The sequence below is a fragment of the Phyllobates terribilis genome, unplaced genomic scaffold (genome assembly GCF_046119375.1).
Source record: "Phyllobates terribilis strain yellow unplaced genomic scaffold, ASM4611937v1 Scaffold_11__3_contigs__length_659146591, whole genome shotgun sequence".
Taxonomy (NCBI): domain Eukaryota; kingdom Metazoa; phylum Chordata; class Amphibia; order Anura; family Dendrobatidae; genus Phyllobates; species Phyllobates terribilis.
The window spans coordinates 93,246,206-93,272,403 of NW_027362771.1; the positions used below are offsets into that span (position 1 = coordinate 93,246,206).

Sequence of the window (26,198 nt, forward strand, 5' to 3'; positions counted from 1 at the left end):
TCAATGAATTCATCTAGGCGTGCAGTGAACATGTTGACACCACATGTGCCTCACAGAGCTTTATGCCATTGGGTGATGATGAAAGAATAATTAAATTTTTTCCACCAAAGTATTGTTTTAGCCCCAGATTTTACATTTTCACACTGGCAAATGGGTACAAATGGCACCAAAATTTGTTACACAATTTCTGCTGAATGCAAAAATACCCCATATGTGGCTGTACAGTAGTGCTTGGCCATACGGCGAGACTCGGGAGGGACGAAGCGCTATTTGCCTCCTGGAGTGCAGATTTTTCTAGAATAGTTTGCAGACTTCATATGCAGAGCACCTAAGTGTTAGTAGAGCAGAATCCCCCTCAAGTGACCCCACTTTGGAAATTATACCTCTTTGGAAATTTATCTACAGGTGTGGTAAGGATTTTAACTAAATAGGTGTTAGATAAATCATCCAATAGTGACATAGAAAGGTCCCATGCACGTAAACTATTAGAAATAGTAAACAAACAGAAGGTAGAAAAAACACAAGACAAAGAGAATTAAAAAAAAAGAAAAAAAAAGGGGGGGGTGGGGAAGAAAGAGAGACGGGAAAAGCAAAATAAAGAAGGAAGGGGAGGGAGAAGAAAACAGAAGGGGGTGCCACATTGGTAAGACCTAGGCCATAACTTAAGAAAAAAGTTTCTGGAAGTTGTCAGAATCTCTAAATTTTTCCCAATGGTGTCATATCTGCCTGAATTTCCACCATTATATTTTAGAACTGTTTTGAATTGTCAAATCAAATCGGCTACCAGGGATAGACTTAGTAAGAACCACTACAATTAGTAGGTCCCAATGACACCTCGGTGGTCAATCTTTCACTCCTATGTAGCCACCTGGCCTTCACTTCAGAAATCCCAGGTATGCATCCACAGGGTAGCTGCGGGGTGATGGAATGAGTTGCATAAAGTGGTGTCAGGCTCGCAATTGTAATGAAAGGGTGATTATCTAACAGCTTACAAAAATGAAATACCGTTAACAATCAATACTCATTTCTTTACTATCATGTAAGCACATCTAGGATGAATTAGGATGAGATAGGGAGAGTCTTCGTTGAGCGGGGGCGCCATTCACGTTTATGTAGTGTGCCAACCTCAGCGGCAAAGCAGGGTGCTTCACAAGGTACTTGTAGGGAAAGACATTTCCTCAATAACATCATTATAGGGCATAGTAAATAATGCTGTGATATTATTTTTGACTATACAACATATCTAATATATATTTTTTGCATCATAATAATTGTTTGTTTTCTTTGTGGAAAAGATTTTAATATTTGAAATAAAGTATTGATTTTTAAGGATGTTTAATTTTTTTTATGTCTAAAGTGGTGTGGCGAGAACAAAATTGAATTCCAAAAACAGAGTCAAGAGATGGCCAGGTTCAAGTCTAGAGTAGAGATGAGCGGTGTTCGACTCGAACTGTTCGCCAGTCTCAAATTCGAGCTGTTTTGGGCGGTGTTCGAGCCGTTCGGCGAACACGAACGATTTGAAAAAAATTCGGCTGTTCGAGGTTATGTTCGATAACTGTTCGTGCATCAAAATCATAACTGGATTTTTTCTCAGTAATGATGAAAATTAATGTTAATACGCAGTTTGAGTGTACAGCGGGGCGGGGGGAGGGGCAGGGGATGGATCTCTGCAGGAATAATGAAGATCTCCATTTTTCTTTCTCTTTCCCGCATTTACAGTGGGGAGGTGCAATCTGTCAGCCTATCAGCAGCGCACACACGGAGCGAGCTGCTTTTTTTCACACAAGCAAGGGCAAGTGTCATTGGCAGTGTATGTCACATGTCCTTGCCCTATAAGACCCAGCCATTTTCCACGTAGCCACCATTTTCTCACTGCTGCAGCTGCGTGTTAGACGGCACCGCTGTTGCTGTGTGCTCTATACTTTGAGTGTTCATTTCAAGCCAATTTTCTCTGAAATATACAGATTGCTTGGGAGTAGGGAATAGTTGTGATTGCAGTCCTTTTGAGGACTAGGTTACATCATTTCCTACGACTTTTATCAGGCAGGTCTGTGCTCTTAAATAGATAGGTTGGGAGTAGGGACTAATTGTAATTGCAGTCCTTTTGAGGGCTAGGTTACATCAGTTCCTATCACTTTTTGCCAGGCAGGTCTGTGCCAGTGCTGTGTAAGTTTTTTTCACAGCATTTGGCTAAATCTAGCAAAGCTAATCCTTTTTGGCCTCTTGCAGTGTGTGTTAGTCAGTGGAGTAGCCTATCTGTGTTGCAAGCTACACCACCTGTGTATAGAATACAAATTTTTTTACTGCACCTAGCCAAGTAAAACCTTTTGGGCATAGCATCATTCTATTAGTCCATCTATACTAACCTGCACCAGGTAGCAAATTAAAAATAATTTTTATCTGCATCTAGCTCTGAAAAAAAATTTGGGCTTGTAGCAGTGTGTGGGACTTGTTCTATTAGTCCATCTATACTAACCTCCACCAGGTTGCAAATTAAAAATAATTTTTATCTGCATCTAGCTCTGAAAAAAAATTTGGGCTTGTAGCACTGTGTGGGACTTGTTCTATTAGTCCATCTATACTAACCTCCACCAGGTTGCAAAATAAAAATAATTTTTATCTGCATCTAGCTCTGAAAAAAAATTGGGCTTGCAGCAGTGTGTGGGACTTGTTCTATTAGTCCACCTATACTAACCTGCACCAGGTTGCAAATTAAAAATAATTTTTATCTGCATCTAGCTCTGAAAAAATATTTGGGCTTGTAACAGTGTGTGGGACTTGTTCTATTAGTCCATCTATACTAACCTCCACCAGGTTGCAAATTAAAAATAATTTTTATCTGCATCTAGCTCTGAAAAAATATTTGGGCTTGTAGCAGTGTGTGGGACTTGTTCTATTAGTCCATCTATACTAAGCTCTACCACCTGTGTATGTAATAAAATTGTTTTACTGCATCTAACCCAGCCAATACTTTTGGGCTAATACCACAGTTTGGCCACTCAGCTCTGCTCGGTTCCCATCCATTGTTTTTTGTGCAAACAACTCCAGAGTTGTCAATTAGTTAACCACCAAAATGAGTGGAAAAAGGCCTGCTGATGGTGGAAAGGGGAATAGGCATGTTGGGAAGGGAAAAAAAGGTTGTGTCCGTGGGGTAGGTGTTAAAGCAACAGTAACATCTGCAGAAGAAAGACCATCTTCCAGCCAAACTAAGATGTCTACTTCTTTTAGCGGACAATGTGATAAGATCCCTTTCTTACGGCCACGCCAATCGCTACAAATTCCAGATGAGGCACAAAAACAGAAGGTGCTTCAACGGATATCAAGTGCTCCTTTAAGTGGGCTCTCCTCCACCTCAACTTCAACATCACAAATACTCCAGTCCTCAGAGGAGTCACCCCAATCACACTTGCTTCCTCACAGCTCCCAAGTCTCCAGCTGCCCGTCTGAGTATGGGGTAGAACAGATGGTTGAGTCTGCAGAGCTGTTTACTCATACTATAGCCTGGGAATCAGAGGTCGGCTCTAGAGCTTCTGTGAATCCAGACGAGGAAATGATCTGCACTGATGCCCAGAATCTTTATGAGTCAGATCCAGGAACAGACGCAGAAGGTTCAGACCATAATGTAGACCCTCGTTCCCAAACTGTAACTCCTGTTGGTGGAGACAATGAGGAAGACGATGGTGAGACTCAAATACCTGATTGGAGCGACAACTTGAGTTTTTTGTCAGGGCAGGAAGAGGTTGGCTCTGAGGACGACGGGTGTGATAACACACAGGGTGATGATGACGAGGTTGGAGATCCCACTTACTGTCAACCCACAGTCAGCCAATCGATGAGGTCAGCAGAGGAGGTGGAGGAGGATGCTAGTGACGACGAGGTCAGGTTGCGCCTTCCTGGACAGAGACGTAGTACTGGAAGCACGTCAACAACTGCATCCTCAAACACAACTCTGCCTCTGACCACAAGTCGTGGTGGCTCTTCAGGTCGCATGGGTGCTAAGCCTTGCATAGCCTGGGCATTTTTTCAGATCGATAAGGATGACCCAACTCGTGTTATCTGTAACATTTGTCAGCAAAAGCTAAGTAGAGGCCAAAAAATACATAGTTTGAGTACTTCATGCATGAACCGGCACATGGATATGAAGCATAAGTTGCAGTGGGAAGCTCACTGTGCTACAATGCGGCCTAGCCGGCCGGGCCAGCCACCATCTGCCACATCTTGTGCATCTGCGGCCTCTTCATCCTCTGTGACTGGGGGGACAGCAGTCACACCTGTTTTGGGACGCAGACCTGCCACCTCTTTACCCGCAACAGCCAGTGTGATTGGCAGGTCATCATTTTCTTTGGAGGTGGAAACACCAGCTGGTGTTGAGCGCTCTCCGACATCGATAGCACCACCTTTGGATCAAGGCAACCTAACATGTCCGCCTGCATCTTCCTCACAGACCAGCAGTTTGCCGGGGACACCCTTCTCAACCCCGTCTAAGCACAACAGCCAGCCCTCGGTCCCTCAGATGTGGACAAGTAAAAGACCATTTCCTCCTAGCCATGAGAAAGCTAAGAAGTTGAATTTCACCATCTGCAAGCTCTTGGCTACAGAAATGCTGCCTTTCCGCCTGGTGGACACAGAGGATTTTCGAGACCTTATGTCCATCGCAGTGCCCCAGTACCAGATGCCCAGTCGGCACTACTTCTCAAAGAAAGGTGTGCCTGCGCTCCACCAGCATGTCGCACACAACATCACCGCTTCTTTGAGAAACTCTGTGTGTGACAGGGTGCATTTCACCACAGACACTTGGACGAGTAGGCATGGACAGGGGCGTTACATGTCACTGACTGGGCACTGGGTAACTATGGTGACAGCAGGACAAGGGGCCGCTGTCCAAGTCTTGCCGTCCCCACGAGTTGTGCGTCAATCCTCTTTATCTCGAAGTTCCTCCACTGCTTCTGCCTCCTCAACCTCCTCTCGGTCCTCCACCTGCACCCAAAGCCTGTCTGGTCATGCCACAAGCTTTCTAACTGCGCAGAAGGGATCCTGCTCACCTCCTTACTATGCTGGCAGCAGGGCTCAACGTCATCAGGTGGTTTTTACTTTGAAATGTCTGGGAAATGTGAGTCACACAGCTGAGGAGTTGTGGTCAGCTCTGGAGAACCAGTTTCATGAATGGTTGTCTCCACTGGACCTGAAACCAGGGAAGGCCGTGTGCAACAATGCTGCAAACCTGGGTGCGGCCCTTCGCCGGGGCAATGTCACACACGTGCCTTGTATGTCTCACGTGTTGAACCTGGTTGACCAGCAATTTTTAGCTCACTATCCCGGACTAGATGGCCTTCTGCAGAGGGCACGGTCGCTGTGTGCTCACTTCCGCCGTTCGCATCCCGCAGCTCAGCGACTTACATCTCTACAGAAGTCGTTGGGCCTGCCACTTCACCGGCTAATATGCGATGTGCCTACCCGGTGGAATTCAACTCTGTACATGTTGCAGCGACTGTGGCAGCACTGACAAGCCCTGGTGCAATATGTTCTGACGTATAGCCTGGGCCAACGAGATCCAGAGGTGGGGCAAATCACGCTGGAGGAGTGGTCTCAGATCAGGGACCTATGCACCCTTCTGCACAGTTTTGAAATGGTGACGAAGATGTTTATTGCTGACGATGCCACTATCAGCATGACTATTCCGGTGATTTACATGCTGGAGCACATGTTAAACAGAATTCGGAGTCAGGTGGTGGCACAAGAGGAAGTGGAGGAAGTAGAGGAGGAGGAGTTGTATGCGGAAGGGCTAACATCTGCAAGGTCCAGACGATCGGCAGCACCAAGGCGGCAGGCATGTGAGGGTGGGGGAGATGGTTTTACCAGGGCGCATGGTAGCAGCCAAACTAGTGAGGAAGGTGCAGGAGCCCAGGAAGAAGTGGAGGACGAACTGATGGAAGACTCATCAGATGAGGGAGACCTTGATCACATTTCGGTTGTGCGAGGTTGGGGGGAGAGGGCAGAGGAAGGAAGCATGATTGTTACCTCGCCACCAACACAACAGGGACTTGGTGCTCCTGGATGCGCAAGACACATGAGTGCCTTCTTGCTGCACTACCTGCAACATGACCCTCGAATTGTGAGAATTAGAAATAATCCTGACTACTGGGTTGCCACACTGTTAGATCCCCGGTACAAAAGTAAATTTGCAGAAATTATTCCTGCCATAGAAAGGGATGCACGCATGCAGGAGTATCAGCAGAGACTGTTGCAGAATCTTACATGTGCTTTTCCACAAAACACCAGTGGTGCATGTAGTGAATCTCACAGTTCCAACTTGCCAACCGTGGGACCGTCGAGTGTTCAGCACTCAAAACGTAACAGAAACACAGTATCTGCTGGTAGCATCAATTTTGCGGAATCATTTCACCACTTTTTTAGCCCATCCTTTGCAAGGCCACAGGAGACAAGAAGTCAGACACATAGTCAACGCCTAGAGACGATGGTACAGGAGTATCTCCGAGTAAACATTGAAGCCATGACTGTGTCACTGGACCCTTGCTCTTTTTGGACTTCCAATCTGGATAAATGGCCGGACCTCGCCACTTACGCCTTGGAGATCTTGTCATGCCCCGCAGCCAGCGTTCTGTCTGAACGTGTGTTCAGCGCTGCTGGTGGTGTGCTGACAGATAAGCGCACGCGGCTCTCCACTGATAATGTAGACAGACTCACGTTCATAAAGATGAACAAATCATGGCTCCGAAAGGACTTTTCTACCCCTGTGTCATCCTGGGGAGAGTAAAAGCTTGAAAATTTGTTAAAATCACCTCACCAACCGTTTGAAGCGTTCAAATCACTAATCATGTTTATCTGTATCTTGGCTGGAAAATAATTTGGGCCTTGTAGCAGTGTGCAGTACTGATTCTATTAGGCCATCTATACTAAGCTCCACCAGGCAAAGGGAAAGTTGGACTGGATGGAATCCTGTATGGATTTGGGGAGGGAGACATCGAGGGCCTCAGACTTCGCTGCATTGATTTTAAAATTTGACCATGTAACCAAGTGATCTATTTCAGCCATAACAGCAGGGATGGATATATGTGATTGAGTGATATATTCTAGGACATCATCAGCAAATGCAGAGCACTTGTACTTGGTGCCTCCCACCTCAATCCACCTAATATTGGGATTATGGTGAATTGATGAGAGCAGGTGCTCCGTCACTAGGATGTATAAGAGAGGGGACAGAGGACATCCCTGCCTTGTCCCATTGGTGATTCTGAAAGGTGATGAAAATGTTCCATTTATCTTCAGCCTAGGTGACGTATTGCGATACAGGGCCGTGATTTTGGCTATAAAAGGGTCCCCTAGACCCCTAACCCAAGCTTTTTAAGAGAATAATATATGGCGTGCCAGGAGACTCTATGGAATGCTTTCTCAGCATCCAACGAGAGTATCTAATTACAAATTTTTAACTGCATCTAGCCCAGGAAATACTTTGTGCCTAGTAGCAGTGTCTGCTAGTCAGCGGATTATCCCAGCTGTTAAGCAAGCTACTCCACCTGTAGTTTGGACACTTAATTTTTTCAAAGGAAAAGCTTCGGGCCCCCGGGACACTCAGTGAAGAGCATCGGGAGGCACCCCAAGGCACAGGGGCTGGGACTGGCGGTAGGACGCCTTGCGGTGGACCGCCAAGCTCGATTCTTATAAAAGCTTTTTAACTGCAGCAGCTTTAGTGGATGCTACTGGAGCTGGAGTTCCCGTGGCTGCTGGCATCAGACTTGCCCTCCAATAGATCCTTGTAAAAGGATTTAAAGTGTATTCATTCAAATTAGAGAGACAATTTAAATTAAAAAGCTTAGACCTGCCTCCACCGCAGGGGGTCTCGCTCGACCAACCAGCGGACAGGCACCAGTATTGGGAGAGGGGGGCTGGCCGTCAGGGTCCACCGCAGCTCTGGCACAAACCCGGCAACACGGAGGTCGCACGGGCAGGAACGGACTGGCCGTGTCGGCTTCGCACTTTTTTGGTTTTAGAAGGGCATGACATGCCTATATCTGTGTCTCCCCCTCCTTTTACTCCTCCACCTCTTTTCTTTTCGCATGACTATATGTACTTGTCACTTTTCCATGTGGTAGTTGTGTCTTCTGAGCAGTTTGTCAGCTTTTGGACACCTTTGAAGTGTTTTCTATGTGTTCCTATGTGTTTTTGTTTGCCTGCCATTGGTTTTAACGGTGTTCGAAGGTGTTCGACGAACAGTTCGACGAACAGTTCGGCGAACATACGGGTGTTCAACGAACCGAACTGAACTCGAACACTACGGGGGTGGCTCAACTCTAGTCCAGAGGAACAAACAGAGACATTAGAGATGAGTAAACAGACAGTCCAGGGGGCACATCCCGAAGGACACTCAGCGGTTAAACAGTAGAGTAAATAAGGAAGAAAGCTGGGTAAGAATAAAAGGTTCAACCCAATATAAGTGCATCGGTATACAATGCAATGGCAAAATACAAGTGTCACATGGGGATTTAAATCACCAAACTTGGATGTCATTGGCCACTGACTTCCTTGCGATTGGTCAGCCAGCAAGACTTTTTATTTATTGATGTATTTTAAAACGCTCTTACAGATGGCTGGGTGGCGCTAATGCTGCCCAGCAGGATGAAAGGGCAATGTATCCTGTTATTTATGGTCCACCGGGTTACAATTCTAACAAACAACTTACCTCTTGAGGTATATGGAATTTGTCAACCACTTCTAACTCATAGTACATCTGAATTGCACATTTGACTAGGAATAGCTCTGTTTGAGGCAGATCACTGAAGTGGAACTCATAAATTGCTGCTTCCTCTGGATCAGGCAGTTCTTCTTGCTGGAAGAATAGAAACAATTACACTAGTTAGTGAAAATAGTTAAGTAGGTTGAAAGGCATTGTCGGTTTGTAAGTCAATTATTCAGGGGTTTAGCAGTGAATTGATTGGCTTAGGAAACAGTACGTAATCATTACGTAATCAAGAGAAAGTCAGGGCAGCAGCTGGCCGCTCACTTGGCACAGTGATGCAGTGACACCAATGTTGACTGGGCACAGGGCTCACTTGTCATAACAATTTCATGTGAGCCCCGGGAATGCAAATGCCGAAACTGGTGGAACGGCGCCGGCAACGGAGGTGAGTATAGGTGTTTTTATTTCCACCAGGGCAAACATTTAGATCGAGAAGGAATTTTCCTAGTAGTGTGCAACCCCTTTAAGTTTTCCTGTGGTCCTTGGGAGGAGTACAATTTAACAGTGAGGCTCCTTCGACCAGAAAAGCTTGTGTGCTCTTGATCTGGAGACATGGATAAAAGCAAAGAATAGAGAAACATGCTCAAAGCAATCTACTTATGGAAATCATGCAAAATGCCCTCTCCAATTCGATCAATTAAAATAGTCGAGGTACACTTTGATTCTGTGCCTAATAAGAACTAGTCTGTACCTTTTTATTTAATGAAGGAAAGTTCAGTCAGTCTCCTCTTGTTTCATTGCAAAAGGCCATGGAACACATAGTTCTATGCAGATCAATTTATGTCCGTGTATTTTCATAAGCCTTTTTAGAAAATTCAATTTATATAGATGGAGTCCATTATACTTTGAACTTCTTCAGATAAATAAGCCAAGAATATTTTTAAGAGTTTTACCTAGCATGCTACGTAAAACTGGTTATAATGAGAGCTATAGTGCTATTGCCATAACAATATTCATCATCAACTACATGATACATTAGAACAAGCTAAATTGTATATTTCTTCATAATGATGATGTTGATGTTTTTCTACTGATTATGTGAAGTTAGGGAAAAAAATATTTCTGATTTACCAATATTTCATACAGTTCCTCTTCTTCACATTCATCTGGTGGCCGATCTAACAATTCATTGGTTTTCTGTATATATAAAAACACATCATTAACAAATAGACAAGCCTATATCAATATTCTAACATGGGCTTGCATCTGTTTGGTTCGGTGAGATAACACATTTCCTTCCCTGTTTTATCACAGGAGTAAGTGTTTCTGCTGCATGATCAGTCCTGTCAGCTCATCATAAATCAAGTCAGTGACATGTAAGCTCAGGGCTTGCTAGAACCCATACCTCACTGACTTCATTTATGATGAGCTTAAACGGCTGATGAGGCAGTAGAAACACTTGCTCCTGTGATGAAAACAGGCAGGAAAATGTCTTACCTCATAAAGCAGCAGCTGTGAACCCCTGCTGTTTTGTCTGTAAACTTTTCCTGTGTGTATGTATATAAGTGTACGTCTCTGTTTATGTATTAATGCATAATACATAGTTATGTATGCAGTATAATTGCATATGGTACAGCCGCCAGTGGTGTATGCATACAGTAGTATTCAAAATAATAGCAGTGTGTTCAAAAACATGAGTTAAGCACAAAATCTTTAAACTAGTTTTAATTTCCATGAATTGGGAACATTGCACACTGTTTTCTAATTCAAAACATGAATAGAAATGTATATTAGTTTTTAACTACTTTACAGAAAATAACACAAAATGAACATTGGGCTGTTCTAAAAAATAGCAGAGTCTGCATTTGTCTTTACAAAATCACAATATGTACTCTTTTATTTGAGGATTTTTCATTCCTGTGAATCACCAGCCTAATATTTAGTTGTATACCCACAGGTTTTTTTTTAGAACTGCTTCACATCTATTTTTCATAGAGTCAACCAACTTCTGGCACCTGTCAACTGTTATTCTAGCCCAGGATGCTTTGACTACATCCCACAATTTTTGGCATTTGTTGGCTTTGCCACATAAACTGCATTTTTGATGTCACTGCACAAGTGTTCTATCAGACTAACGTCCAGGGATTGGGCGGGCCAGTTCATAACCTCAATTTTGTTGGACTGGAATCAAGATTTTGCTTGTTTACTGGTGTGTTAAGGGTCATTGTCTTGTTGAAACACACATTTCAAGGGCATATGATCTTCAGCTTAAAGCAACATGACCTATTCAAGTATTTTAATATATGCAAACTGGTCCATGATCCCTGGTATGCGGTAAATAGGTCCGGCACCATAGTAAGAGAAACATGCCAATATCATGATTCTTGCACCACCATGTTTTATTGTCTTCAGAGTGTACTGTGGCTTGAATGCAGAGTTTGGGGGTTGTCTGACCATCTGTCTGCGGCCCTTGAACCCAAAATTTTTTACTTTCATCAGTCCACAAATGTTTCTGCATTTCTCTTTAGGCCAGTTGATGTGTTCTTTGGCAAATTGTATCCGCTTCAGTACATGTTTTTTTTAACAGTGGGACTTTGCGGGGAGTTCTTGCTAAGAGATTAGCTTCACATAGGCATCTTCTAACTGTCACAGTACTCACAGGTAACCTGAGACTATCTTTGATCATCCTGGAGCTGATCATTGGCTGAGTCTATGCCATTCTGGCTATTCTTTGATCCATTTGAATGGTAGTCTTCGGTTTTCTTCCACGTCTCTCTAGTTTTGCTTTCCATTTTGAAGCATTGGACATCATTTTAGCTGAACAGCCTATCATTGTCTGCACTTCTTTATTAGTTTTATCCTCTCCAATCAACTTTTTAATCAAAGTACACTGTTCTTCTGAACAATGTCTCGAACGACCAATGTTTCTCAGGCTTTCAAGGAGAAATGCATGTACAACACGTGCTGGCTTCACCCTTAAATAAGGGCCACCTGATTCACACCTGTTTCGTCACAGAATGATTGACCTCACTAATTGAGCTCCACATTACTATTATTTTGAACACATCCCCCTTTCAATTAATTATTGAAATACACAGACTCAAAAACATGCAGATCATGAATGCTGAGTCTGTTGGTTTACTTAGAATCTACTGCACCAACTGGTAAATTGTTTGACATGTGGTAATATAATTTATGCCAAAATCAGTGATTAATCTGGTTAGTCATATTGGACTGCTATTATTTTGAACACTACTGTATATATATAAAATGTATATTAACTGCTAGTATATACCTAGTTGTACAGTATATTCACAGCTGGTACATGCTGATGTGTATGGAATATATTTATGTGAAAGAACAAATGGTTGTCTAGCACTTGGGGTTTAAAATTTCTTGTAATTTAAATCACATCTTCATTAAAGCTTCAAATCGACACCAGGTGCAGAAAATACTGTGTGTGAAAATACTTTAGATTTCTCAAAGTGCCTATTTTTGTTCTGATGATAACTTAACACAGCTTGGCCATTCTCTGAAGCAGCTTCATCAGTTAGTCACCTTTACTCTGCAGTGTAAATCATCCAAAACCATCTCAATTAGGCTTACTGTAGGTGATTATGGAGTTAATACCATCTGACGCAGCAATCCATTCCTCTTCTACTTGGTCACATTGCTTTTACATAGCATGGAGATGTGATAGTACCAAATAAGTCCAAACCAGATCGGACAATGTATTGTTGAAGAATGTTGTGGCAGCTATGCTGGGTATGTGTACATTGAATTTGGATCACCAACAGTGTCACTAGCAAAGCACTGCACAAATAATAACCATCCGTTAGTCCTTTCTGTGGCTCAGAAAGACATAGTGGTTGGTACCAAACTCATCAGACCACAGAACAGATTTCCACTGCTCTAAAGTCCAGGTCTTGTGTTGCTTGGCCCAAACAAGTCACTTTTTGTTTGCTGTTCTTAGTAGTGACTTCTTACAGCAAATCAACCATAATCGCCTGCTTCTCACAGTCTCCTCTAGACAGTGGATGTTGGGATATGTCTGCCACTTGATGTCTGTACACCATTTAAGAGGGCTGTTATACTGCCACAGTGCCTCTAACTCAGTATGTTGTCTTCACCTTGCCCCAATACAGTATAATGCCTCCACAGCTTCCAAAACAGTATGATGTCCCCACAGTTCCCCCTCATACATTATGAGGCCCCCACAGTGACTTCTCAGCAGTATTATGCAACCACAGTGGCACCCCCACAGTATGATGTTCCCATTCACCCTCAACATTATGATGCCCCACAACCCCTACACAGTATAATCCCCAAAAAATCACCACACAGAATTTTAGCCCCACAGACCCCAACACAGTATATCTCCATAGCCCTGCCACACATTATTATGCCCCCACATCTCTCCGCACAGTATGATGCCCCACAGTCCCTACCTCAACACACTATGATAGTCCCCACAGCTTTCAACAGAATATGATCGCCTCACTAGACCCCACAGTATGATTGCCATACAGCCACCATCAGAGCATAATTGCCCTCACATCCTTCCTACAAAGTATGATGCCCCACCACACAGTATAATGACCCCACAGCCCACCACATACAGTATGATGGCCCTCATAGGTCATCATCATCGCAGTATGATGGCCCCCCACAATATCTTTCCCAACAGTCCCCCACACAGTATGTTGGGTACCAGAGCTCCCCACACATTATGATGGCCCCCAGCCCTGCCGCACAGTATAATGCCTCTAGAACCCTCAAGAGTCTGATTGCCCCCACAGTCCCCCCACATAGAATGATATCCCCTACAGAATGATGTCCCCTACATTCTCCCACACAGCATAATGGCCCCTTCAGTCTATCAAACAGTATTACAGCCCCACAGCCAGCCCACCTCACACATTATGATAGCCATGACAGCCCCCTACAAAGTATAATGGTCCTCACAGTTCCATCACAGTATGATGCCCCCAGGGGCCCCCCATAGAGTATTATACTTGCACAGTTCTACACACATATTATGAACCCAACATAGTATGATTCCCACACAGGTTACATCCACAAATACTGACTGACAAAAATTAAAATAAACTATTCACCTTGCTACGTTCCTCGAATGTGCTGCTCTGCTCTGACTGTGGCATGAGGCTCCATGCAGAAGGTGCAATCTAGTGATGCCTGCTGTGCTGACATTCAGACTCATAGATTAAATGGTAGAGCAGGGAGCTGAATATTCCATGTTCCACAACTGTATTCCACTACATTACATCTGCATCCTGATGATGAAGATGCTGTTGAAATCAAAATGCTGGGCATACTGATGGTCTGCTGTTGTTCATGGTATGCCACTGGAAGTAAGACTCAACTGTAAGACATGACCCTTTCTTCAGAACAGGGGTCCTTTAACACCTGCCTCATGACAGTAGTCAGTGGAGAGGTGGGAGTGCATGAATAACTCTCTTCATTGACTTCTATGGGGGTTTTAAAGGGGTAATCCAGCCTTTCAATCATTCAAGGCTTATCCTTTGGATAAGCCACCAATATTAGTTTAGTGGGTGTTTGACTATCTCCGCACCCTCAGATCAGCTTTTTAAACAGGCAACAGCGTTAGTTTACAGTACATCAGCTTGTAGGCTGGTTTGAATTTTCCTGCACTGTATTTATTCAGCAATTATTTGAGATATTGCAGTATAAGCCATCAATTTTAAAAGGCTGGGTAAGCCTCCACGTTAGTGGAGGTGAAGAGGATGGGGGAGATTTACAGTGTGGGACTACTTACAGAGGGTGAGGGATCTGTACAGAGAGTAGGGGCTCTTTCCAGAGTATGGGGGCTCTTTCCAGAGTATGGGGGCTATTTACAGTGTGTGAGTGGTATTTACAGATTATGGGGGCTATTTACAGAGGGTGTGGGAGATTTGCAGAATATGGGGGCTATTTACAGAATGTGGGGGCTATTTACAGAGGGTGGGGCTATTAACAGAGGTTAGGGAGATTTACAGAGTATGGGGGCTCTTTCCAGAGTAAGGGGGCTCTTTCTAGAGGGTGGGGTGAGTGTTGGGAGATTTACAGTGTGTGTGTGGGCTATTTACAGAGGGTGGGGGCTATTTACAGAGGGTGGGGGAGATTTGCAGAATATGGGGGCTATTTACAGAATGTGGGGGCTATTTACAGAGGGTGGGGCTATTAACAGAGGGTAGGGAGATTTACAGAGTATGGGGGCTCTTTCCAGAGTATGGGGGCTCTTTCCAGAGGGTGGGGGCTCTTTCCAGAGGGTGGGGTGAGAGTGGGGAGATTTACAGTGTGTGTGGGGCTATTTACAGAGGGTGGGGGCTACTTACAGAGGGTGGGGTGATTTACAGTGTGGGGGGCTATTTACAGAGTGTGAGGGAAATTTATAGAATATTGGGGCTATTTACAGAGGGTGGGGCTATTTACAGATGTATGGGCTATTCACAGAGGGTGGGGGCTATTCACAGTGTGTGGGGGCTATTTACAGTGTGTGGGGACTATTTACAGTGTGTGAGTGCTATTTACAGAGTGTGAGGGAGATTTACAGAATATTGGGGCTATTCACAGAGGGTGGGGGCTATTTACAGAGGGTTCGGCTATTTACAGTGTGTGGGGGCTATTTACAGTGTATGGGGGCTATTTACAGAGTATGGGGGCTATTTACAGTATGAGGGAGCTATTTACAGTATGTGGGGGTTATTTACAGCATGTGGGGGCTATTTACAGAGTGTGGAGGGAGATTTACTGTAAAGAGGGGGATGATTTGAGGACAAAAGTTTGGGGAGCAAGGAAGGGACACAATATGGGGAGCGGGAGAAATTTGATGACAGCCAGCTCACAGAAGCTGCAGAGCGCCAGCTCTCAATGTTCAACAGTACTCATGTCTGAAAGACTCGAGTACAATTGAAGCCCTGACCGCCGGGTCAGAGCAGTGGTAGCAGCATGATCAGGTGTGATCACGCTGCTGACATAACTTGCCAGCGCCCAGAGGTGGTAAGTGCTCCACGTTAGTGGAGCTGAAGAGGATGGGGGAGATTTACAGTGTGGGACTACTTATAGAGGCTGAGGGATCTGTACAGAGAGTAGGGGCTTTTTCCAGAGTATGGGGGCTCTTTCCAGAATATGGGGGCTATTTACAGTGTGTGGGGGCTATTTACAGATTATGGGGGCTATTTACAGAGGGTGGAATGTGGGGGCTATTTACAGAGAGTGGGCTATTAACAGAGAGTAGGGAGATTTACAGAGTATGGGGGCTCTTTCCAGAGTATGGGGGCTATTAACAGAGGGTGGGGAGAATTACAGTGTGTGGGGGCTGTTTACAGAGGGTGGGAGCTATTTACAGAGAGTGAGGGAGATTTACAGAGTATGGGGGCTATTAAGAGAGGGTGGGGAGAATTACAGTGTGTGGGGGCTGTTTACAGAGGGTGGGAGCTATTTACAGAGAGTGAGGGCTATTTACAGAATGTGGGGCTATTTCCAGAGGGTGGAACTATTAACAGAGGGTGGGGAGATTTACAGTGTGTGCGAGCTATTTATAGAGTATGGGGGCCATTTACTGAGTGTGAGGGAGATTTATAGAATATGGGGGCTATTTACAGAGGGTGGTGGCTATTTACAGCGTATAGGAGCTACTCACAATGGACGGGGGCTATTTACAGTGTGTAGGAGCTAATTACAGTGTGTGCGAGCTATTTACAGAGTCTGAGGGAGATTTACAGAATATCGGGGCTATTTACAGAGTGTGGGGGCTATTCACAGGGGGTGGGGGCTATTTATAGAGGGTTGGGCTATTTACAGTGTGAGGGAGCTATTTACAGTATGTGGGGGCTATTTACAGCGTGTGGAGGCTATTTACAGAGTGTGTGGGGGAGATTTACTGTAAAGGGAGGATGATTTGAGGACAAAAGTTTGGCGAGCAAGGAAGGGACACAATATGGGGAGTGGGAGAAATTTGAAGACACAATATGAGGAGCAAGGGGTGAGATGGGGGGCATGTATGGGTGCAGACACAGTATGGGGAGCGAGGGTGATGGGTGCAGACACAGTATGGGGAGTCGGAGGATGTGTGAGGAGGCAGTATGGAAAGTGAGAGGGTAAATGTATGAGGAGGGAAGGGGAAACATGTGAGGAGACTATTGAGGGAAATAGTGCAAGGAGACAGTATGGGGGGAGAAAACTGCTAGTGGGCACAGAACAGAGACTGAGTATTGTGGAGGGGGGGTAGCATGGGGTAACAGTGTAAGGGCACAGCCAGAAAGGGATAGTAAGCCAAGGAGAAGGAGTGAGGTAAGGGGGCACAGTATAGAGACTGAGCCCTATAAGGGAGGGCACAGTTTGAGAGGGCAGTGTGAGGAGGGGGCCATAAGAGGGACAGTGTGGGGTCATATTTTGTGCGGGGAATATAATGAGGGGCAATTATTTATTCAGGGGCTCAGCGTAGGGCAGATATTTTTACTTAGGAGCATTATAATGACACTGCTATCTTTAAGGGCATCGTGTTGGGATGTGCTGCAGAAGACCGGAGAAGATGGAAGTCTGCAGAGACGAGCTGTGGATGTGAAAAGTCATCATGGCATCTGGACAAGATGAAGAAGAAAAGAAAGAGAACGACTCCAGAGACAACATCATCTATCAGGTACCTGGATGTAAATGTTATTTGTGATACTGACTAATTCTCATATTTTTATTTATATTAGGAGCATTAAAGGGGTTGTCCAGGTTTGTGATGAGTCTGCAGTCATTCTATGTGACTGCAGATTTCTGAATTCTCACATTGTGCGCTGCATGGTGTCAGGATTCTCTGGTGCCGGCGATTTGCATACATGTGGTCACGTGCCGACTATACATGCTTGGCCTCACTCAATGAAAATGAATTGAGCGGGGCTGGACAAGTCTAGTCGGAATGTGGCCAGAAGTATACAAATCGCCGGCACCAGAGAATCCTAAAAGAGTGTAGTGCTTGCGCTGTGAGAATTCAGAAGCCTGCAGTCACATATAGTGACTGCAGACTTTCAACTCAAACCTTTTCGAGCCCTTTAATTATAAAATGAAGCTCTATAGCATGCCAATCCTAACAGCGTGTAATATTCTCACTGTCAGGATTCAGCTCTGCTTGCAGGTTCCAGCAGTCATCACATGGCCACTTTACTCATATGCAATTTTCATACTTATGGTCACGTGACAACGAGCTTCTCTTCTTTCTTCTCTGATTTTTACTGAACATTGAGAGAGTTAGGGAGAGCAGCTTGTCAGCAGGTGACTAAGTGTGCAAACCGCATATGTGTTAGGGGGGGGGGGGCGCCAAACTGAATTCTTGCCCCGGGTGCCAGAAAACCTAGATACACCTCTGTTGTAGATTTCACTACCTGTCCTGGGTGTACTCTTGGTGTAGCTAAGGATTCAGTGCACCATTCTGCTCCCTCAATTAGCAACCTTTAAACTGCCCTTATATTGATTGACAGCACTCGCTTTGAGCACTGCCTGGATTGAATCCTCACCCCTGCAAGTCCACACTGACATTGCAGAGGTTGAGCATACATGCACAGTGTCAGTTTGGGCACGCTCTCATCCCTCTCTCCTGTCTAAAGTGACCGTCTGCTAATATATGATTCTATATACTGCAAGTGACCACTGTTGATAGAGTAGAGGTGTGATTGCGTAAGCCTGTGCACACACAGTGTCAATGTGGGTGTGCCTTCATCCCTCTCTCCTGTCTGCAGTGGCTATTTGCAGCAGATAGGGTCACACAGCAGAGGGCGGTGGCTACAGACAGGAGAGCGAGATGAGAGCACACTCGCACTGACACTGTGCGTGTGTCCTTGCCTCGTGCAGTATCAGGGCGGACATGAAAGACCAAGTATTAAATTCAGCCAGCATCCAAGTGTGTGCTGTCAATCAAGGTGAGGGAAAGTGTGGAGGATGATAATTGAAGGGGTGGGACGGTGCACCGAGCCCCTGGCCACACCATGGGTGCACTGAAGACTAGAGATGAGCGTTGTTCTACTCGAACTGTTCGCCAATCTCAAATTTGAGCTGTTTTGGGCGGTGTTCGAGCCGTTCGGCGAACACGAACAATTTGAGAAAAATTCGGCTGTTCGAGGTTATGTTCGATAACTGTTCGTGCACCAAAATCATAACTGGATTTTTTCTCAGTAATGATGAAAATTAATGTTAATACGCAGTTTGAGTGTACAGCGGGGTGGGGGGAGGGGCAGGGGATGGATCTCTGCAGGAACAATGAAGATCTCCATTTTTTTTTCTCTTTCCCGCATTTACAGTGGGGAGGTGCAATCTGTCAGCCTATCAGCAGCGCACACACGGAGCGAAGTGCTTTTTTTCACACAAGCAAGGGCATGTGTCATTGGCAGTGTATGTCACATGTCCTTGCCCTATAAGACCAAGCCATTTTCCCCGTCGCCACCATTTTCTCACTGCTGCAGCTGCGTGTTAGACGGCACCGCTGTTGCTGTGTGCGCTATACCTTGTTAATTTCAAGCCAATTTTCGCACAAATCTACAGATAGCTTGGGAGTAGGGAATAGTTGTGATTGCAGTCCTTTTAAGGACTAGGTTACAGCATTTCCTACGACTTTTATCAGGCAGGTCTGTGCTCTTAAATAGATAGGTTGTGGGAGTAAAGACTAATTGTAATTGGAGTCCTTTTCAGGACTAGGTTACATCAGTTCCTATCAGTTTTTGCCAGGCGGGTCTGTGCCAGTGCTGTGCAAGTTTTTTTCACAGCATTTGGCTGAATCTAGCAAAGCTAATCCTTTTTGGCCTATTGCAGAGTGTGTTAGTCAGTGGAGTAGCCTATCTGTGTTGCAAGATATACCACCTGTGTATAGAATACCAATTTTTTTACTGCACCTAGTGAAGTAAAATCTTTTGGGCATAGCATCATTCTATTAGTCCATCTATACTGACCTCCATCAGGTTGCCAACTGAATATAATTTTTTTCTGCATCTAGCTCTGAAAAAATATTTGGCCTTCTAGCAGTGTGTCGGACTTTCTCTATTAGTCCATCTATACTGACCTCCATCAGGTTGCAAATTCAAAATAATTTTTATCTGCATCTACAGTACCTCTGAAAAAATATTTGGGCTTCTAGCTGTGTGTGGGACTTGTTGTATTAGTCCATCTATACTGACCTCCATCAGGTTGCAAACTGAATATATTTTTTTCTGCATCTACCTCTGAAAAAATATTGGGCTTCTAGCTGTGTGTGGGACTTGTTGTATTAGTCCATCTATACTGACCTCCATCAGGTTGCAAACTGAATATAATTTTTTTCTGCATCTAACCCAGCCAATAGTTTTGGCCTAATACCACAGTTTGGCCACTCAGCTCTGCTCGGTTACCATCCATTGTTTTTTTGTGCAAACAACTCCAGAGTTGTGAATTAGTTAACCACCAAAATGAGTGGAAAAAGGCCTGCTGCTGGTGGAAAGGGGAATAGGCGTGTTGGGAAGGGGAAAAAAGGTTGTGTCCGTGGGGTAGGTGTTAAAGCAACAGTAACATCTGCAGAAGAAAGACCATCTTCCAGCCAAACTAAAATGTCTACTTCTTTTAGCGGACAATGTGATAAGATCCCTTTCTTACGGCCACGCCAATCGCTACAAATTCCAGATGAGGCACAAAAACAGCAGGTGCTTCAACGGATATCAAGTGCTCCTTTAAGTGGGCTCTCCTCCACATCAACTTCAACATCACAAATACTCCAGTCCTCAAAGGTGTCACCTGACGCGCCCCTGGGCCTGTGTCGCGCTGCGTTGCGCACGCGGGAGCTTACCCGGAGCCGGATCTCTTGAGGGTTGTAGTCCCGTGGCGGTGACCCGGTCCGTGCCCAGGGAGTCAAACTGAGCGGCGATCTAACAGCGGTAGATGCAGGACGACTACGCCACCCGTTGAATGCAGCTATGGAGCTGCCACTGCAGGACAGTCCGCTGAGGCCGGTGGATGGATGGTGCAGCGTAGATGGTATAACCCCCAACGGGAGGGGTATGGCCTCAGGGCAGCAGATGTGGATGATGGGGGTAGCAGGAACCACTCAGAGACGGTGCGGTGTAATTCAGGGTCTTTACTGGTAACAACGATAGACCCTCCCGGAGTACTTGCTAGTGAACGGGGCCTGGTCAGTCCTTGAGCAGATGGGATCTCCCCTGGCCAGGCGGAGTTGTAGGCCTCCCAAACTGACTGTACTCTTCTGGCTACCTTGCTAGAAGCGGATATAAGTAGCCCACGTCCCTGAGTGTACCGTGTGGTGCTCACCCGTATGGCCGGTGACTCGGGGCCTTCTAATGGCTTCCGCTCCACGATGGCGGTGCTGGTCCCACGCGTGTGACCGTGCCTTCGGGTTTCTGGGCCTGAGGACCTGAAATCCCCTGCCGGTCGGCTTCTGCTGCTGGGTAAGAGTTAGTCCCCACAGCCTCGGACGCCGGGTCCGGTAAGAAAGCTTCTCAGTCAGGGCGAGCTCTGCAGCTGCCAGCCCCTGACTCGTAGTAGTATTGCTTCTGCTGTTTCTTCCTATGCTGCTTCTCTGTCTCTACTCTCCTTGACTAACTAACCCTGCCTCAGCCCCAGGTTTATACAGGGGAAGTTCTTCCCCTCCCAAGACTGGGCAGGAGGTGTGGCATGCACAGGATCCCTGACCAAAGGACCTCCCACCTGCTCTCAGACATAATATCTCTATCACTGTGGCAACCAGACCCCTGGGGTGTCACATCACCCAAATCGCACTTGCTTCCTCACAGCTCCCAAATCTCCAGCTGCCCGTCTGAGTATGAGGTAGAACAGATGGTTGAGTCTGCAGAGCTGTTTACTCATACTATAGCCTGGGAATCAGAGGTCGACTCCAGCGCTTCTGTGAATCCAGACGAGGAAATGATCTGCACTGATGCCCAGAATCTTTATGAGTCGGATCCAGGACCAGACGCAGAAGGTTCTGACCATAATGTAGACCCTCATTCCCAAACTGTAACTCCTGTTGGTGGAGACAATGAGGAAGACGATGATAAGACTCAAATACCTGATTGGAGCGACAACTTTAGTTTTTTGTCAGGGCAGGAACAGGTTGGCTCTGAGGACGACGGGTGTGATAACACACAGGGTGATGATGATGAGGTTGGAGATCCCACTTACTGTCAACCCACAGTCAGCCAAGAGATGAGGTCAGCAGAGGAGGTGGAGGAAGATGCTAGTGACGACGAGGTCAGGTTGCGCCTTCCTGGACAGAGACGTAGTACTGGAAGCACGTCAACAACTGCATCCTCAAACACAACTCTGCCTCTCACCACAAGTCGTGGTGGCTCTTCAGGTCGCATGGGTGCTAAGCCTTGCATAGCCTGGGCATTTTTTCAGATCGATAAAGATGACCCAACTCGTGTTATCTGTAACATTTGTCAGCAAAAGCTAAGTAGAGGCCAAAAAATACATAGTTTGAGTACTTCATGCATGAACCGGCACATGGACATGAAGCATAAGTTGCAGTGGGAAGCTCAGTGTGCTACAATGCGGCCTAGCCGGCCGGGCCAACCACCGTCTGCCATATCTTGTGCATCCGCGGCCTCTTCATCCTATGTGACTGGGGGGACAGCAGTCACACCTGTTTTGGGGCGCAGACCTGCCACCTCTTTACCCGCAACAGCCAGCGTGATTGGCAGGTCATCATTTTCTTTGGAGGTGGTAACACCAGCTGGTGTTGAGCGCTGTCCGACATCGATAGCACCACCTTTGGATCAAGGCAACCTAACATGTCCGCCTGCATCTTCCTCACAGACCGGCAGTTTGCCGGGGACACCCTCATCAACCCCGTCTAAGCACAATAGCCAGCCCTCGGTCCCTCAGATGTGGACAAGTAAAAGACCATTTCCTCCTAGCCATGAGAAAGCTAAGAGGTTGAATTTCACCATCTGCAAGCTCTTGGCTACAGAAATGCTGCCTTGCCGCCTGGTGGACACAGAGGATTTTCGAGACCTTATGTCCGTCGCAGTGCCCCAGTACCAGATGCCCAGTCGGCACTACTTCTCAAAGAAAGGTGTGCCTGCGCTCCACCAGCATGTCGCACACAACATCACCGCTTCTTTGAGAAACTCTGTGTGTGACAGGGTGCATTTCACCACAGACACTTGGACGAGTAGGCATGGACAGGGGCGTTACATGTCGCTGACTGGGCACTGGGTAACTATGGTGACAGCAGGACAAGGGGCTGCTGTCCAAGTCTTGCCGTCCCCACGAGTTGTGCGTTAATCCTCTTTATGTCAAAGTTCCTCCACTGCTTCTGCCTCCTCAACCTCCTCTCGGTCTTCCACCTGCACCCAAAGCCTGTCTGGTCATGCCACAAGCTTTCTAACTGCGCAGAAGGGATCCTGCACACCTCCTTACTATGCTGGCAGTAGGGCTCAACGTCATCAGGCGGTTTTTACTTTGAAATGTCTGGGAAATGTGAGTCACACAGCTGAGGAGTTGTGGTCAGCTCTGGAGAACCAATTTCATGAATGGTTGTCTCCACTGGACCTGAAACCAGGGAAGGCCGTGTGCGACAATGCTGCAAACCTGGGTGCGGCCCTTCGCCGGGGCAATGTCACACACGTGCCTTGTATGGCTCACGTGTTGAACCTGGTTGTCCAGCAATTTTTAGCCCACTATCCCAGACTAGATGGCCTTCTGCAGAGGGCACGGTCGCTGTGTGCTCACTTCCGCCGTTCGCATCCCGCAGCTCAGCAACTTACATCTCTACAGAAGTCGTTGGGCCTGCCACTTCACCGGCTAAAATGCGATGTGCCTACCCGGTGGAATTCAACTCTGCACATGTTGCAGCGACTGTGGCAGCACCGACAAGCCCTGGTGCAATACGTTCTGACGTATAGCCTGGGCCAACGAGATCCAGAGGTGGGGCAAATCACGCTGGAGGAGTGGTCTCAGATCAGGGACCTATGCACCCTTCTGCACAGTTTTGAAATGGCGACGAAGATGTTTAGTGCTGACGATGCCATTATCAGCATGACTATTCCTGTGATTTACATGCTGGAGCACATGTTAAACAGAATTCGGAGTCAGGTGGTGGCACAAGAGGAGGAGGAGGAGTTGTATGCGGAAGGGCTAACATCTGCAAGGTCCAGACGGTCGGCAGCACCAAGGCGGCAGGCATGTGAGGGTGGGGGAGATGGTTTTACCAGGGCGCATGGTAGCAGCCAAACTAGTGAGGAAGGTGCAGGAGCCCAGGAAGAAGTGGAGGATGAACTGATGGAAGACTCATCAGATGAGGGAGACCTTGATCACATTTCTGTTGTGCGAGGTTGGGGGGAGAGGACAGAGGAAGGAAGCATGATTGTTACCTCGCCACCAACACAACAGGGACTTGGTGCTCCTGGATGCGCAACACACATGAGTGCCTTCTTGCTGCACTACCTGCAACATGACGCTCGAATTGTGAGAATTAGAAATAATCCTGACTACTGGGTTGCCACACTGTTAGATCCCCGGTACAAAAGTAAATTTGCAGAAATTATTCCTGCCATAGAAAGGGATGCACGCATGCAGGAGTATCAGCAGAGACTGTTGCAGAATCTTACATGTGCTTTTCCACAAAATACCAGTGGTGCACGTAGTGAATCTCACAGTTCCAACTTGCCAACCGTGGGACCGTCAAGTGTTCAGCACTCAAACCGTAACAGAACCACAGTATCTGCTGGTAACATCAATTTTGCGGAATCATTTCACCACTTTTTTAGCCCATTCTTTGCAAGGCCACAGGAGACAAGAAGTCTGACACATAGTCAACGCCTAGAGACGATGGTACAGGAGTATCTCCAAGTAAACATTGAAGCCACGACTGTGTCACTGGACCCTTGCTCTTTTTGGGTTTCCAATCTGGATAAATGGCCGGAGCTAGCCACTTACGCCTTGGAGATCTTGTCATGCCCCGCAGCCAGCGTTCTGTCTGAACGTGTGTTCAGCGCTGCTGGTGGTGTGCTGACAGATAAGCGCACGCGGCTCTCCACTGATAATGTAGACAGACTCCCGTTCATAAAGATGAACATATCATGGATCCGAAACGACTTTTCTACCCCTGTGTCATCCTGGGGAGAGTAAAAGCTTGATGATTGGTTAAAATCACCCTACCAACCGTTTTAAGCTTTCAAATTACTAATCATGTTTATCTGTATCTTGACTGGAAAATAATTTGGGCTTTGTAGCAATGTGCAGCACTGATCCTATTAGGCCATCTATAATAAGCTCCACCAGATTTAAAATTAAAAATAATTTTTAGCTGCATCAAGCCCGGAAAATAATTTTGGGGCTCCGAGATGCGCAAGACACATAAGTGCCTTCTTGCTGCACTACCTGCAGCATAACCCTCATATTGTCAGAATTCTAAGTAATCATGACTACTGGGTTGCCACACTCTTAGATCCCCCAAACTTTTCGATCAACCTTTTCATTTTAATAAAGACCAAAAAAATGGTCATTTTTGAAATTATAAGCATTAGCAGGTTGTTAGAAACTGAAATCAAACAGTTTTCAACTCAAAACTTTATTGTAGGTGATGTTACATTTTCACATAGGACCCCTTGTTCGAAAGGAGCTTCTGAACTCTCTCGTCCATTGAATTTGTCAGGTTTTGGATGGTTTCTGCTTCAATTGTTTTGCATGAGGACAGAATACCCTCCCAGAGCTGTTGCTTAGATGTGAACTGCCTCCCGCCATCATAGACACTCCTTTTAATGATGCTCCAAAGGTTCTGAATGGGGTAGAGGTCAGGGGAGCATGGGGGTCACACCATAAGTTTGTCCCCTTTTATGCCCATATCAGCCAGAGATGCAGATGTTTTATGTGCAGCATGAGATGGTGCATTATCATGCAGAAAAATGATCTTGCTGTGAAATACACGGTTCTTCTTCTTGAACCATGGCAGGAAGTGCTGTTTGAGAAAATCCACATACATTATGGAGTTCATCTTTAGCGCCTTCAGGGATCCTAAAGGGGCCGACAATCTCTCTCCCCATGATTCCAGCCCAAAACATTACTCCACCTCCTCCTTGTTGGCGCTGTAGCCGTGTTTGCGTGGGGTGTCCATCAACCAGCCATCCTCCACTCCATCCATCTGGACCATCGAGCGCTGCACGGCACTCATCCGTGAACAAAACAGTTTTGAAATCAGTCTTCATGTAATGTTTGGCCCACTGGAGCCGTTTCTGCTTGTGTGAAGTGGATAGAGGAGGTCGACAGGATGGCGTATGCACAGCTGCAAACCTCTGAAGGACCCTGCATCTTGTTGTTCGGGGGACGTTGGAGGCACCAGCAGCTTCAAAAACTTGTCTGCTGCTATGACAAGGCTTTCTTGCCGCTGCTCTTTTAACCTGACGTAATTGCCTGTAGGAAAGAGTCCTCAATTTGCCCTTATCAGCACGCACACGTGTGTACTGTGAATCAGCTACATACTTCTTGATTGCCAAGACACTTCATCCTGATCATCGCA

At 46.1% G+C, this 26,198-nt stretch overlaps 1 protein-coding gene across 1 annotated transcript in view; it reads right to left on the reverse strand.

Annotated features, from left to right (window-relative positions):
* Window positions 1-26,198, reverse strand: part of PDE6A (phosphodiesterase 6A) — a 213,713-nt gene that overhangs the window by 31,453 nt on the left and 156,062 nt on the right. Inside the window, exons 11-12 of the mRNA XM_073650655.1 lie at window positions 9,827-9,892; window positions 8,699-8,845 (exon numbers count right to left, since the gene is read on the reverse strand). Of these exons, the coding sequence (XP_073506756.1) occupies window positions 8,699-8,845; window positions 9,827-9,892 (213 nt within the window). The remainder of the gene's footprint in view (window positions 1-8,698; window positions 8,846-9,826; window positions 9,893-26,198) is intronic.